The 16137-nt window shown below is 42.1% G+C and overlaps 1 protein-coding gene across 1 annotated transcript; it reads left to right on the top strand.

Moving 5' to 3' along the window:
• The first annotated feature begins 3696 nt into the window (after positions 1–3696).
• On the top strand, positions 3697–15763 carry LOC124399195 (structural maintenance of chromosomes protein 1A). The gene is made up of 25 exons (XM_046869966.1): positions 3697–4102; positions 4963–5151; positions 5904–6016; positions 6099–6302; positions 6398–6636; positions 6770–7028; positions 7520–7743; positions 7866–7965; positions 8052–8159; positions 8328–8513; positions 8624–8803; positions 9927–10073; positions 10157–10294; positions 10390–10506; positions 10613–10719; positions 11335–11476; positions 11572–11717; positions 11801–11954; positions 12432–12542; positions 12911–13067; positions 13144–13298; positions 13379–13530; positions 14913–14982; positions 15070–15180; positions 15272–15763. Exons 1-25 carry the CDS (start codon positions 3994–3996, stop codon positions 15350–15352), a joined length of 3699 nt encoding a protein of 1232 aa, XP_046725922.1. The 5' UTR covers positions 3697–3993; the 3' UTR covers positions 15353–15763.
• Positions 15764–16137: the final 374 nt, after the last annotated feature.

Below are 16137 nucleotides of genomic sequence, written 5' to 3'. Positions count from 1 at the left end.
TTGTAACTTTTTACTCAAGTCAAGTCAAGTTTATTTCTATAGCGATTTTCAAAACAGACATTGTCTCAAAGCAGCTTTACAGAAATCAACAGTGAAGGTGAATGGTGTGTATTTATCCCTGATGAGCAGCCGTGGTGACTGTGGCAAGGAAAAACTCAATGAGGAAGAAACCTTGTGAGACTCAAAAGGGGAACCCATCCTCATTTGGGTGACATCAAGAGTTTGATCATAAATCTTTTAACAATACAGAACACTGGAGAGTGAGAACTAACATGAGTACTGGAGTATAAGATTATAAGTAATGTTCTTTCTACAGCCTTATACAGTCTTTATGGTTATAAAAGTAGGAGCTACTGAGCTCAACATTTGTGATCATCACAGATCCAGCATCAGCTTCTCCATGCCAGAGCCTTTAAACACTCCAGGAGGTCCAATGTCAAAACTCCACACATGCAGTGGGATCCAATTGGCACTGGTATGTCTCTAGATGGTTTGGGATGTTTTACAAGTTCAGCATCTACTTCTTTAAAGGTCTATAAACTTCATGAGGTGGAACGTGACTGGAGCTGGAGCAACCTCAGGATGCCTCGGGATTGGGAGAGAAAGAGAAGCAGTGGAGAGAAATTAGCGTAGCTGCTGTTCATGATATTAACAGCACAAGTTGATAATGTGCATGTGATCAGATGTTCTGGAGCACAAGGTTATGATGTGAGATGTGTTATGTGTAGGCTTTGTGTATGCTAAAAGATACGTCTTTAATCTTCACTTAAACTGGGAGAGTGTGTCTGAGCCCCGAACACTGTCAGGAAGACTGTTCCAGAGTTTAGGAGCTAAATGTGAGAATGATCTACCACCTTTAGTGGACTTTGCTATTCTAGGAACTCGAAGTCCAGAGTTTTGAGATCTCAGGGAGCGTGACGGATTGTAGCGGGTTAAAAGACTGGAGAGAAACATGGGAGCCAAACCATTTAGTGCTTTATAAGTGAGTAGCAGTAGTTTGTAGTCTATTCGAAACAGGAAGCCAGTGCAGGGATGAGAAGATTGGGGTTATGTGATCATATTTTCTAGACTCTTGCTGCCGCATTCTGAACTGAAGCTTGTTTATTAATGATGCAGGACATCCACCTAGTAATGCATTACAATAGTCTATTCTGGAGGTCATGAACGCATGGATGAGCTTCTCTGCATCATATATAGACAACATGTTTCTTAGCTTAGAAATATTTCTAAGGTGAAAGAAAGCTGTTTTTGTAACTTGTTCGATTTTACTCAACTACATTTTGCGGAATCAGTCATTCCTTTTTATTTATGAGTGGATAAAAATCATTATAGTCAAGAAGCTTTTATTGTCATTTCAACCATATATAACTGATGCAGTACACAGTGAAAGGAGGTGTTTTTCCAGAACCCTGGTGCTACATAAAACAGCACAGAGCTCCAGACAGAACACAGAGTTAAAGACTAAAGTAGGTTAGTGCAAACAGACGACACAAGACAGTGTAGGACAGATACACAACACACAAAACAGCACCGCTATTAAACCTACTGTACAATGTGTTAATACAGTACAATGTGCAAACATTAACTGTAAATAAACACACAATTTTGTGCAAAACAGCAACAGCAGCAGTATAGTAGATGTGAAAAAAACCAGCATGTAAACAGTTACATAGTTCAGTGGGTCAGGTGCTGGGTTACTGATCAGAAGGTCAGGGGTTCAAGCCCCTGTATTGCCAAGCGGCCACTCTTAAACCTCTGTGCTCCAGGGGCGCCAGATCATGGCTGACTCCAGCTTCTGAAGAAAGAATTTCACTGTGCTGTAAAGTATACGTGACAAATAAAGGCTACTCTATTCTATATAGTTGTAATAAACTAATAAAAAAATGGGTGGTGCTGAAGACATGGATGTTTGTGAATTGAAATGTGTGAGTGTGTGTTTGAGTTCAGATTTGTAGCAGTTCAGTAACACACAGTTGAGTGTATAAGTTTGAGTTCAGTTCTGTGTGTTGAGGATCCTGATGGCTCAAGGGAAAAAAAACTGTTGCATGGTCTGGGTGTGAGGCACGAATGCTTTGGAACCACTTTCCTGATGATAGAGAGGTGAAGAGTGTGTATGAGGGGTGTGTGAGGGGTGTGTGTGGTCGTCCACAATGCTGTTGGCTTTGCGGATGCAGTGTGTCCTATAAATGTCCATGATAGTGGGGAAAGACTCTAATGATCTTCTCGGCCATCCTCATGATCCTCTGTAGGGTCTTGCGATCCGAGGCGGTGCAGTTCCCAAACCAGGCAGTGATACAGCTGCTCAGGATGCTCTCATTTGTCCCCCTGTAGAACATGGTCAGGATAAGGGAAGGGAGATGGGCTTCCCTCACCCTTTTTAGGAAGTAGAGATGCTGCTGTAGTAGTAGTAGTAGTAGTGCTGTTGTGCGTTCTTGGTAATGGAGCTGGTGTTGAGTGACCAGTTGAACACCAACGAATTTGGTGTTCTTGACGATCACTATGAAGGATCTATCAATGATTGGTGGCTCTGTGCTCTCCTAAAGTCAACGATCATCTGTTTTGTCAATGTTCAGAGTTGTTCGCTCCACACCAGGCTGTTAACTGGTGCAACTTCTCTCTGTATGCCGACCCGTCATTCTTGCTGATGAGACCCACCACGGTCGTGTCATCAGCAAACTTGACGATGTGGTTCGAGCTGTGCATTGCTACACAGTCATGAGTCAGCACAACAGTGGGCTGAGCACACAGCCCTGAGGGACCCCAGTGCTCAGTGTGGTGGTGCAGCAGAAGCACGCACTCTGTTTTAAACTTGTTTTGATTGGCACTTGGTGTATTTACTGATCACCAACATACAGTTTAGCATCAGTTCAACAGCAAGTAGAACATTTAGAGAGGAATAAATGGTGGAAGAAACTCCAGACTCGAACTTATCACGACACGTGACTTTATTTGTGCAATGTATTTTGGCCTGTGATAAATGTAATAGAAATAAATCAGTGTTTGATTAATTAATTTCCTTCTAATAATAGATCAGTGTGCTGAGAGTCATCAGGGCCAGTGCTGCCTTCTCTTCTGGCCTTAACTTTATCAGAATCACTGACCTAAGTAATAACATATTTTTGTCCATGAATATGTATTACACTTTTCCCAATAGTCGATTCATTTCATAGTGCTTACAGTGTACAGTTAACAGCTGCTTGAAGGCTGTCGCTTTGACCAATCAGATTTTGAGTTAGCATTTTCACATCGTTTGATTGGATGGCCAGATATGTCACTAGTAAGAGCCCGCAAATCGCATCTGTAGCAAACTGCACAAACGCATATACATTCATGTGGATTTAATAGTTGTTTAACAGTTTTTTTTTTATTTCACAATGACTGACAGAGGAGAAGAAACTGATGTGGTCACAGATACACTTACAAGGACATTTACTAATACATACACGCACACACACAGTATACATTATGCTTTCTGAGCTCAGAGTGTGTGTGTGTGTGTGTGTGTGTGTGTGTGTGTGTGTGTGATTTCATTTCATTATTTACAATAATAAATACCATTCCATTGTCCTTGCTGGATATACCCCGACATATCGCGAGATTTTACTTTACGCCTCTGAGTTTCACAAATCTCGCGAGATGTACACGAGGGTCAGTTTGTTCCCCCCCCCCCCCAATTCTCGCGAGAACTTGCGAGAACGCTGTGTGGAGTAGGCGCGCAGGGAAAGTGTTTATTTTTTTCTCCTCTTGTATCCGCTGCAACTTTAATACAAAACTGCAGCGAACTTTTTATATAAAATTGTCTTATTTATTCTTTTTATTAGTCGTTGTTTAAATCAGAAGCGTTTTGGGTGCAGTTTCGGTGAAGCGAATGATATTTGACTGTATATAAAACCGTGCTAGTGGCGGTATTAGCATTTTTTTGCTAGCTGGCTAAGCTAGCAAAGGAACTAGTTTTTTTATTTTATTCACTTTGCATTTCCCAGGTGAAATAAAATGGGTTATTTAAAGTTAATCGAGATAGAAAATTTCAAATCGTATAAAGGAAGACAGATAATCGGGCCTTTCCATAAGTTCACTGCCATCATTGGACCGAATGGATCAGGTGAGTAAATCAGGTTTCGGATCAATAATTAATAATCGATATCATGTCGAAAATCGAATAATTATATATACAGAGACTTCAGATAGATTTTTACACTTTAGTAGAAACACCTGGATTGTGCAGGTATCGATTTACTCAGTCACGTGACTCAAACACCACTGTCAGTATACAGTTACAGATGGAGGTCAAGAGCTTTCAGGATGCACATGGTGATGAGTTTTAGAATTCTCTTTCTCTCTCACTCGCGCACACACACACACACACACACACACACACACACACACACACACAGACAGACAGACAGACAACTGTGTCTATATTAAATGATATATTGAACTGAAGGAGGAGGAGCAGGTTCCTGTCCTGTCAGATCATAAACACGAGTCTGAAGCTTTCATGGGCATTTCTTCTCTCTTATAACTTCTTTCATTCTGTCTTTCACAATCCACCCCTTTGTGTCTATTTTCCCTTCTCCACGTTTCTGTTTTTTCCTCTTTTTGTTTCTGTTTTCTCCCTTTCTTGCACTTTCTTTATGCCCCCTAAATCACTCACTTATTCTGTCTTTTCCCCATTCTTACTTTTCCTTTGCATCTCTCTCTCTCCTGCCCTCCTTTTTATTTTTACCTCTTTGTTTTTCCCTCCTCTTTCTTTCAATCTTTTTCTTTTCTCCTCCATCTCTATCCCCCTTCATTACACAAACACACACACATTCTCTCTTTTTCTGTCTCTGCTTCTTTCTTCATCTTGCATCTGCCCCTCCAATAACCCCTGTAATGATCACTGCTTCTGCCCCTGTAATAACCCCTGAATGATCACTGTGTAATAACCCCTGAATGATCACTGCACCTTGTTCCACTCAGGGAAGTCGAACCTCATGGATGCCATCAGCTTTGTTCTGGCGGAGAAAACAAGCAACCTGCGAGTGAAGACTCTGAAGGATCTGATTCACGGAGCTCCGGTGGGGAAGCCGGCGGCCAACCGAGCCTTCGTCAGCATGGTGTACCAGGAGGACAACGGGGTGGAACGTTCCTTCACCAGAGTCATCATCGGTAACACACTTCTCTTCTCACGTGTGTGTGTGTGTGTGTGTGTGTGTGTGTGTGTGTGTGTAAAGTTATTACACATTCTACATGGAAAGAGAAAATGCTTTATTTATAAATCTAGTATTTTCTCTTTATTTCTTTCCTCCCTTTTTCTCTCCTCCTCAATCCCTTTTTCTCTCATTTCTTTCCTCCATTTTTTCCACTCCTTCTCTTATTTCCTCCTTCTTATGTCTCTCTCCTCTGTTCTCTCTCATGCCCCCTTTCTCTCACCTTTTTCCCATCTGTCTCCGCTCTCTTTCTTTTTTGTTTTCTCTTCTTCTAAAACTCTCTTTTCATCCTGTTTCCTGGTTTTCCTCTTTTCCCTTTCACTGCTTTCCATCTTCTCTCTCTCTCTCTCTCTCTCTCTCTCTCTCTCTCTCTCTCTCTCGCTCTCTCGCTCTCTCTTTCTAACTGGTTTCTCTTCTATCCTTTTCTCTCTCTCTCTCTCTCTCTCTCTCTCTCTCTCTCTCTCTCTCATCTTCTGTTTTGTGTCCCTCATTTTCTTTCTTTCTTTCTTTTCTTTTCTTTCTTTCTTTCTTTCTTTCTTTCTTTCTTTCTTTCTTTTCTTTTCTTTCTTTCTTTCTTTCTTTCTTTCTTTCTTTCTTTCTTTCTTTCTATCTTTCTTTTCTTTTCTTTTCCCTCCTTACTTTTCTCTCTTTTACTCCATCTCTCTCTCTTTCTTACCCTTTATCACATTTAATTTCTTTTCATTTGCTCAGGATCTTCATCAGAGTACCGTATTAATAATAAAGTGGTGGGGTTACCTGAGTACAGCGAGGAGCTGGAGAAACTCGGGATTCTCATCAAGGCCAGGAACTTCCTGGTCTTCCAGGTCAGGTTTATTTCCCACATCCATTCACCCAGCAACGAACTCGTTCATGTTCTGACTGCATGTTTGTAATCCGGACTCGCAGGGTGCCGTGGAGTCCATCGCCATGAAGAACCCGAAGGAGCGTACAGCTCTGTTTGAGGAGATCTCTCGCTCCGGGGAGCTGGCTCAGGAGTACGAACGGTGCAAGAAGGAGATGGTGAAGGCCGAGGAGGACACGCAGTTCAACTACCACCGCAAGAAGAACATCGCCGCCGAGCGTAAAGAGGCCAAGCAGGAGAAGGAAGAGGTCGGGGAATCCTGATTGGTTAATTGATTTTCATGCTCTAATCCATTATCGTTTCTATAGTAACGAGCGTTTGTGTTTTTTACCCCCGTTCCCAGGCCGAACGCTACCAGAGGCTTAAGGACGAAGTGGTGCGAGCGAACGTCCAGATGCAGCTCTTTAAGCTCTACCACAACGAGTGCGAGATAGAGAAACTGAACCGCGAGCTGGGGCATCGCAACAAAGAGATCGACAAGGACCGAAAACGCATGGACCGCGTGGAGGAGGAGCTAAAGGAGAAGAAGAAGGAGCTGGGCAGGATGATGAGAGACCAGCAGACTGTCGAGAAGGAAATCAAGTGAGTGGAGGAAAAGAAAGTGACTTGAAAGTGTTTATGGTTCATGTTTTCTACATTTCTCTTTCGGAGATGATCTTTGAGGTCGTTTTTTAACTTTGAAGGCTAAAACGTGGTTCTTTTCTGCCGCTTGTAGAGAAAAGGACGCCGAGCTGAACCAGAAAAGACCTCAGTACATCAAGGCGAAAGAAAACACGGCTCACAAGATCAAGAAGCTGGAGGCCGCACGGAAATCCCTTCAGAACGCTCAGAAGTGCTACAAGAAGCGCAAGGCAGACATGGACGAGCTGGAGCGTGAGCAGAAAGCTGTGGAGATGGCCAGGCAGGAGTTCGAGGAGCGCATGGAGGAAGAGGCGCAGAGCCAGGGGCAAGATCTTCAGCTTGAAGAGAACCAGGTACACCAGTTATTCGTATGCCTATATATAAACGCACTGTGTTCCTAATGTTTTAGTTAGAAATGATCCCAAACAGTTCGAAACGTTCTGACATTATCTTTGGTCTGAATCTTCTCCTCGTCCCTCACTGTTCTTTCCACATTCCTCCATTTTTCATTCTGCAGCGTCTTCTGTGTTACCTGTCCAGAGCGTTTGAGTTTAGCGGGTGGTGCATCAGTAATAATAGTCCGTGGGGAAACACAGTGCTCCGTGTGAAGTAAACTGATTAAAATAAACATTGAGCCAAACAATTTGCCTTGACGATTTTTCAAGGAATCGTTTTAACTTCAACAAACGTCCACATTCCTCCATCCCTCATTCATTCATTCACTCCCTTGACATGTGGACATTTTAAGAGAAATTCTTGAAGCTGTACATAAAAGGCTAAAGAATCCATATCTGTGTAATTTTTGCGTGTGTTTAATCACTGATCTCCGAGATCTTCCTTCTAGGTTAAAGCGTATCACCGTCTGAAAGAGGAGGCCAGCAAACGAGCCGCTACTCTTGCTCAGGAGCTGGAGAAGTTTAACAGAGATCAGAAAGCTGACCAGGACCGCCTAGATCTGGAGGAAAGGAAGAAAGTGGAGACAGAGGCCAAAATCAAGCAGAAAATCAGAGAGATCGAGGAGAACCAGAAGCGTATCGAGAAGCTCGAGGATTACATCACGACCAGCAGGTACAGCTTCATCGCACTGCGTATTATTGTCCTCACGCTCCTCACTATTATCAGCCCTGAGGCGTCTCAAGTTTACTCGTCTTTATCGTCCTGTATCTTTATTTTCTCCTGATGTTTCACAGACAGTCTCTGGATGAACAGAAGCGGATGGAGGAGGAGCTCACCGAGGAGGTGGAGCAAGCCAAGAGAAGGATCGATGAGATTAATATGGAGCTTAATCAGGTACAGCATAAAACCTTTCTCGCTTTTTTTTTGTCCTTACTTCATGGAAAGATGATCTCATCTTTGTATGGGTTTTTGGTTTGCAGGTGATGGAGCAACTCGGGGACGCTCGTATAGACCGTCAGGAGAACAGCAGACAGCAGCGCAAAGCCGAGATCATGGAGAGCATCAAGAGACTCTATCCTGGATCAGTGGTATGCAAAGAGAGAAGTTCTGCAATGTTTTGGGGAAATTACTAAAAGGGGTGGAAGGACACATCCATGCTTATCTTTTGTTGAACTCTGGGGTTGAGGAGAACATCCTGAGTTCGGGTGTCTAAAAAGGCCACGCCCACAATCTAATGAACTCTTTCTTCTGCGCAGTATGGAAGGCTGATAGACCTCTGCCAGCCCACACAGAAGAAGTACCAGATCGCCGTAACTAAAGTGCTGGGCAAAAACATGGACGCCATCATCGTGGACTCTGAGAAGACCGGCCGTGACTGCATCCAGTACATTAAAGAGCAGAGAGGAGAACCTGAAACCTTCTTACCTCTGGACTATCTCGAGGTGACACTTCTCAGATAAAGCCATGTGCTATTTTTACTCCATGTGGAAAAAAAGTACTGAACGTTATTTATTTATTATTTATTATTTAATGATCACAATCTTGTCATCAGGTCAAACCCACGGACGAGAAGCTGCGTGAGCTGCGCGGTGCCAAACTGGTGATCGACGTCATTCGCTACGAGCCTCCACAGATCAAGAAAGCTCTGCAGTACGCCTGCGGGAACGCTCTCGTGTGCGAGAACGTCGAGGACGCCCGTAGGATCGCTTTCGGAGGACCGTACAGGCACAAGGTATTTAAAATACGGTTTTGTAAAACAACGCTGAGGAAATTCTCGATTCATCATTTACATTTACGGAATTTAACAGACATCGTTATCCGAATTATCCCATTTATACATCTGAGAAGGGTTAACATGTTCGGATCTCGTTGTTGTAGGGAAAATTTCAGGCTTTTTGGGAAAAGCATTTATAATTGTACACCAACTACCGTATTTTTCGGACTATAAGCCGATTTTCCTACGTTTTGAACTCTGCGGCTTGAACAACGAAGCGGCTTATTTATGATTTTTTTTCGTGGTTTCACAAACTTCGTGCTTTTTTATTTTTCTTGGCAACAGCGTTACAGGTTAGTCAAAGAAACTTAGAAATGAGCATCAGAAAATAATAAACACATAATCCTCGTCTTGAAGACACGCAGTAATACTGGAAAAATGCAGTGCCAGGCTATTCCCAAAATACCGCCTGCTCCTAAAGGAAGCGCAACGTATTTCACCCGCTACACCGTGTGAAACGTGTCTTTCATTTAAGCCTGTGTAAAGTTCATTAGTGTAGACATTACTAGACTTATAGACAGGTGTGGCTTATTTATGTTAAAAATAAAAATATTTGTCAAATTCAGTGGGTGCGGCTTATATATGGGTGCGCTTTATAGTCCGGAAATTACGGTATACAGAGTGCATCCGGAATGTTTTCCCAGCGCTTTGCTTTTTCCACATTTTGTTGTTACAGTCTTATGCTGTAAATAGTGCTTCAACAAAGAATTGAGCAAAAGCCGAGCACCACACCTTCTCACCTCCATCAATACCTGACTTTATTGACAGCCTTGTGGCTGAACGAATCTCCACAAAATCTCCAAAAATTCTGGTGGAACATCTGCCCAGACGAGTGAATTAATAACACAAAACTCTTGAACTGTTGATCTTGGTTTATTCAAATCTGTAATAAATTTGCAAAGATTTCAAACAAACTTCTTTCCTATTGTCATTATGGGATTTAGTTTGTAGAATTTTGAGGAAAATAAAGAATTGAAATAAAGCTCTAAAATGGCAATAAAATGTGGAAAGAAATACTTTACGGGGGTGTGTGTGTGTGTGTGTAAAGAGCACTAATCTTTTTGATGTTTTCACTTCACAGACCGTGGCTCTAGACGGAACCCTGTTCCAGAAATCCGGTGTGATCTCCGGAGGTGCCAGCGACCTGAAGGCCAAAGCCCGGCGCTGGGACGAGAAAGCCGTCGACAAGCTGAAGGACAGGAAGGAGAAACTCACAGACGAGCTGAAGGTTGTTGTTGTTGTTGTTGTTTTTAATGAGAGTTTAACACGATAGAGTTCTGATCTCTGTGTCTGGTGTTGTTTCCTGCGTAGGAGCAAATGAAAGCGAAAAGAAAGGAGGCGGAGCTTCGCCAGGTGCAGTCTCAGGCTCACGGGCTGCAGATGAGGCTGAAGTATTCTCAGAGTGACCTTGAGCAGACAAAAACACGCCATCTGTCCTTAAATATGCAGGTGGGCGTTTGAACGTTAGATCATAACATCACAACATTTAAGCGTATTTTTGTTTGTAACCACGCAGCTGTTTTTTTTTTTGTTTGTTTTTTTAGGAAAAATCCAAGCTGGAGAGCGAGCTGGCCAACTTCGGGCCTCGTATCAACGACATCAAGAGGATCATCCAATCACGTGAGAGAGACATGAAGGAGCTCAAAGACCGCATGAACCTGGTATGAGAGAAAATATTTGTATATTTTTATTTTCTTTTCGGTATAAACATTTAAAAAAATATATTTTTATGTATAATTTATCTTTTTTTTTTTTTTTTTTCGCTAGGTGGAGGATGAAGTGTTCTTGGACTTCTGCAAGGAGATCGGAGTGAGGAACATTCGTGAGTTTGAAGAGGAGAAAGTGAAACGGCAGAACGAGATCGCGAAGAAGCGGTACAATTATTTCACTTTCGTTTTTTTCCCCCCACTTTACCAGTATAATGAACAGATTGAGCTGTTAGCACTAAACTGGAGACACACAATTGTATAGGATGCTGTAGCTTCACTGAACTAGAAGACTTAAACCTGTTCCAGCATGATGGTGCACCAAGCCAGCTCCATGAACATCTACTTTACATGGGATTAGAGTGGAACAGCTCCTGCTATAGACCATATTGTGAGATATTTTTGCACCCCAGGCCTCCACACCTTCTCACCTCCATCAATACCTGACTTTATTAACAGCCTTGTGGCTGAACGAATCTCCACAAAATCTCCAAAAATTCTGGTGGAACATCTGCCCAGACAGTGAATTAATAACACAAAGCTCTTGAACTGTTGATTCTGATTGGTCAGAAGGTGCTAAAAAATGTTCCACAAGTTCAGATTATTTATTAAAGTGCTTCTTCTAAGACATTGTCAGAATATACCTATATTTCATGCAGGTTCCTTAACATTTATCGTGAATATGAACAGATAAAATGTTCTTAAATACGGAGTGATCATACATCAAAACCATTCTTCAGGCTCGTTTCCAAAGAACACACTCTTCATTCCTCCTTTCCTCAGCTTGGAGTTCGAGACCCAGAAGACTCGCCTGGCAATCCAGCTGGATTATGAGAAGAACCAGCTGAAGGAAGACCAGGAGAAGGTCATCATGTGGGAACAGACGGTGAAGAAGGACGAGAGCGAGATCGAAAGACTAAAGAAGGTGATGTTTCTCAAACCACGTTTGCACTTATAATGGGGGGGGTGAAAAAAAAAACCTGGCTTCACGTTTCTTCGTGTACGAACGATTTCACACAGGAAGAGCAGAGGCACATGAAGATCATCGACGAGACCATGGCTCAGCTTCAGGACTTAAAGAATCAGCACCTCGCTAAGAAGTCGGAAGTCAACGACAAAAACCACGAAATGGAAGAGATTCGTAAGAAACTCGGTGGCGCCAACAAGTGAGTTTTTAATTTTTTGTTGTTTGTTTGTTTTTCCAGTTTTTCGTTTTATTTCCAACATTAATATGTTTGCGTCTGTTTAGAGAGCTGACGCAGCTTCAGAAGGAGGTCACGGCCATCGAGACGAAGCTGGAGCAGAAGCGCAGTGATAGACACAACCTTCTCCAGGCCTGTAAAATGCAGGACATCAAACTTCCCCTCAGATCAGGAACCATGGATGACATCAGCCAGGAGGAGGTAGTTCATTCCAGCAGTTCACTTTAGTACCTGCAGGACTCTACTGCAATATTTTTCATGGCCACGTGCAAAGAGATAAAAATGAATCGTGAAAATATTCCCACCTCTCAGATGATCCCCATGTGAAACATTGGATCCTGAATTATCCTATTATAATAAGCTCCAGCTTAATCTTCTGAGAAGATGTTCCACTACATTTTGTGGAGATTTGTTGAGATTCATTCAGCCACCAGAGTCTTAGTCAAGTCAGGTACTGGTGAGAAGGTGAGGAGGTCTTAAAAGGATCCCAAAGTTGTTCAGGAGGCTTAATTGAAGGAGATCTTCCACTCCAACCCATGTATCTTCATGGAGCCTGCATTTGTGCACAAAATGGGGCAGGGCTTCTAAGTGGCGTCATTGCCTCATTTTATTGGTGATTGTTTGAGTGACCACACACGTTAGTGCACGTGTTAAAGTAATAATTATTCACGTTTCCAGGGAAGCTCCCAGGAAGAAAGTCTGAGCAGCAGTCAGAAGACCTCCAGCACCGTTTTAGCCAAAGAAGCTCTGATTGAGATCGACTACAGCAGCCTGGCGGAGGACCTGAAGGTAATTCATCATCTTAAACGTGTGTGTGTGTGTGTGTGTGTGTGTGTGTGTGTGTGTGTGTGTGTGTGTGTGTGTGTATGTGTGTATGTGTGTGTGGTTTTCACTAGTAGAAAATTCCCAAGAAAAATCACTTCAGTGGATTGTATAATATTTTGAGTCGCCTCGAGCAGACAAAAGACGGCCGTCTGGGTATGAAGCGGAGGAATAAAATGTGTTCTTTTTTTTCTCTCTTTTTCGAAGAAACCATCTTTTCTGCGGTTACCGTACAAATAATAAAATGTTTTGCTAGACCGTGGCTGGTTTATTAATACAGTACAGTGTTGTTTATCAGCCAGAGCTGCACTAATAATGATCTTGATGTACTCCAGGACTCCCTGTCTGAGGATGAGATTAAAGGCGAGATGAACACCCTTCAGCAGAGGCTAAACGAGCAGCAAAGCATCCTCCAGAGGATCAGCGCTCCTAACATGAAGGCCATGGAGAAGCTGGAGAGCGTCCGAGACAAATTTCAGGAGACGAGTGACGGTGAGCGTTTCGGGTTCCTCCTGCGGATCCTTTTGAAGATAAATAGCATTTCCTATAATATAACATCTTTCACCAGAGTTTGAAGCCGCTAGGAAGAGGGCGAAAAAAGCCAAGCAGGCGTTCGAGCAGATCAAGAAGGAGAGGTTTGACCGCTTTAACGCCTGCTTCGAGTCCGTCTCCACCAACATCGACGAGATCTACAAAGCGCTCTCGCGTAACAGCAGCGCTCAGGTGAACACACGGGTCCTTGACAAAGCTCAGGTACATTTTAAATGTAGAAAAATCCTGTTCTTAAAAAAATGTCGTTCCAGGCTTTCCTTGGACCGGAGAACCCGGAGGAACCCTACCTGGATGGGATCAACTATAACTGTGTGGCTCCTGGTAAACGTTTCAGACCTATGGATAATCTATCAGGAGGAGAGAAGACCGTGGCTGCTCTCGCTTTACTCTTCGCCATTCACAGGTGAGATTAGGAGATATCTGAGAAGCTCTGAAACGCCAGAGAGAGATTAGCTGTGTGAATGATGTGTCTTTCCCACGTCTAAAGAAGCTGTTGGAGTTCTGGAGAAGCTGTTTTTTATTAAATTACTCATTTTTAATGTGCATCAAGCAATTTATAAAAAAAAAAAAACCCACTGTATTCACCATATAAGCTCCACCACACGCAAAAATCCTTAGAACCTTAGGAAATGCCTACAATAGCTGTCTTACTCTGGACGAACCTGGAACTCCATAAGACCTGCTTTGCACAAATGAACCAGGTCACGAGTTCATGGGTCTCATGTTCATCCCGAGCAGTCAAGGCACCTGTTCATCTTAAGAAGAATCCTCCAGGACCTGCATTTTTACATGGTTTTCCAGCATCCTTAGGATTTTGGATCATATAATTCTGAGGATGAGCGAGGGATTCATAGAAATCAGCTTTTGTTACTATATTATTATAAAGAAAATAATTTTGAGCTCGATGGTTTGGACATGTGAAGAGGAGGGACATGAGTTATATTGGTAGAAGAATGCTGAGGATGGAGCCACCAGGTAGGAGGAAAAGAGGAAGGCCAAGGAGGAGGTTCATGGATGTGGTGAGGAAAGACATGCAGGTAGTTGGTGTGAAAGAGGCAGATGTAGAGGACAGCGTGTTATGGAGACGGATGATCCGCTGTGGCGCCCCCTAATGGGAGCAGCCGAAAGAAGTAGAATTTAGAGCTTGGTTAAGGCCATTTGCTAACACCCTATTTGTGTGTTTAATGTTGTGATGGGTCTTAAATTTCATTCTTAATGGTCTTAAAAAGGTTTTAAACGGTCATATATCTGACTTTGTAAAACCTGCAGAAACCCTAAATGACTAAAATATAATTAGTTCCCAGTCATATACACTTAAAATAGTGTAAAGGTCGACCGATTAATCGGTTTTGCTAAATAATCAGCACCGATTGCAGGAACTATTAGCAAAAATCCATACCGATAGTTTTTCCGGGTTGCTGGTGCGGTTGAGAAGTTCCTCTGTCTTTATACAGCATGAGAGCGACCTCTAGAGGCGAATTCTCTAAAATCACCATTTTATTTTATTCATTTTCGATGTAAGAGTTTTTTTAATTTATTGAATTATTTGGAGTGTTACTTTTTGTTTCGTTTGAATGCATGCCTTTTATTTTTCTCTTTTCTATTTATTCATATAATTAATAATTAAAAATGTCAGTATTATTGTGTGTGGTTTATATTTTTCCATTTTCAGTATCCATTTTTTATTTGGTTATCAGAAAGTACGATCGGAACCAAGCTGTTAGTAAAATCCACCAGCAGTAGATAAATAGAGACTAACCTAAGTTCCGATTGTCTCTGTTGTAGCTATAAACCCGCCCCTTTCTTCGTGCTGGACGAGATCGACGCAGCTCTGGACAACACCAACATCGGCAAGGTGAATATTCAGAGACGAATCCTGTTAATAATCCCCGTGGTATTTTTTCGCAGTGACCTCAAACATCCACGTCTTTTCCACTTTCAGGTCGCTAACTACATCAAAGACCAGTCCATGGAGAACTTCCAAGCCATCGTGATCTCGCTGAAGGAGGAGTTTTACACCAAGGCCGACTCGCTCATCGGAGTTTATCCCGAGGTCCGCGAGCTCACACACTCGTACCGATTACCATTCATTTCTCTGTTATTGTTATTAAACTCCATCTTTCTCTCCGTCTCTCACTTTACAGCAAGGAGACTGCGTGATCAGTAAGGTCCTGACCTTCGACCTCTCCCAGTATCCCGACGCCAACCCCAACCCTAACGAGTAAAGAAGCTCACGTGCTTTTTCTGTTTCATCAGTCAAGTTTTTTTCCCGTCTTGTGTTTGTTTCTGTTAGATAGGCGTATACACTTTCCTGGATATTTTTTGATGTAATTTTTGGTTCATTATGGATTTTTTTTTTTTTTATTATCAATAACAGTAATCGTGTTGAAAATTTCATTTTTATTTTTATATATATTTTCCCCCATGTATATCATGAATCATTTTCATGGGTTTGTGTTCAGTTAGCGCTCATCATCATCCTCATCCTCAACTACATTTTTTATTTATTTTTTTGACAGTCGATCAGATGATTTCAAATCAGACGTTTTTAGACGTGGTTTAATGGCTATTCATGGATTTACTTCTGTACCCTACTGGATCTTTCTTCATGTAATATCTTTTTTTTTTTTTTTTTTTTTTTTTTTTTTACAATGAACTGTTTTAATAAAAATCCTGAATAAATTCTCCACCACATTTCTTCTTTAAAAAATTATTAACATTAAAGAAACACAACATCCCAAAACGTTTGTGGACACCTGATCATAAGATTGCTTCTTCTGGAACATCTCATTCCACATTTAGTCATCATTTGCTCTTTTAATGGTTTTAAGGTCCAATCTTCTGGAAAGCTGTTCCACTATATTTTTTGTGGAGATTCATGTAACCACAAAAGTGTTAGTAAAGTCAGGTGATGTAGGTGAGAAGCTTCCTAGGGTGGAGTGGGCGTTCACATTAATCCCCAAAGTGTTCAATAGCGTTTATAGCAAGAGATCTTCCACATTTTCCATCC

Source organism: Silurus meridionalis, chromosome 16 (assembly GCF_014805685.1).
Source record: "Silurus meridionalis isolate SWU-2019-XX chromosome 16, ASM1480568v1, whole genome shotgun sequence".
In the NCBI taxonomy this organism is placed as follows: domain Eukaryota; kingdom Metazoa; phylum Chordata; class Actinopteri; order Siluriformes; family Siluridae; genus Silurus; species Silurus meridionalis.
Note: the sequence above shows the minus strand (reverse complement) of the source record. Positions and strands in the feature narration are given on the sequence as shown.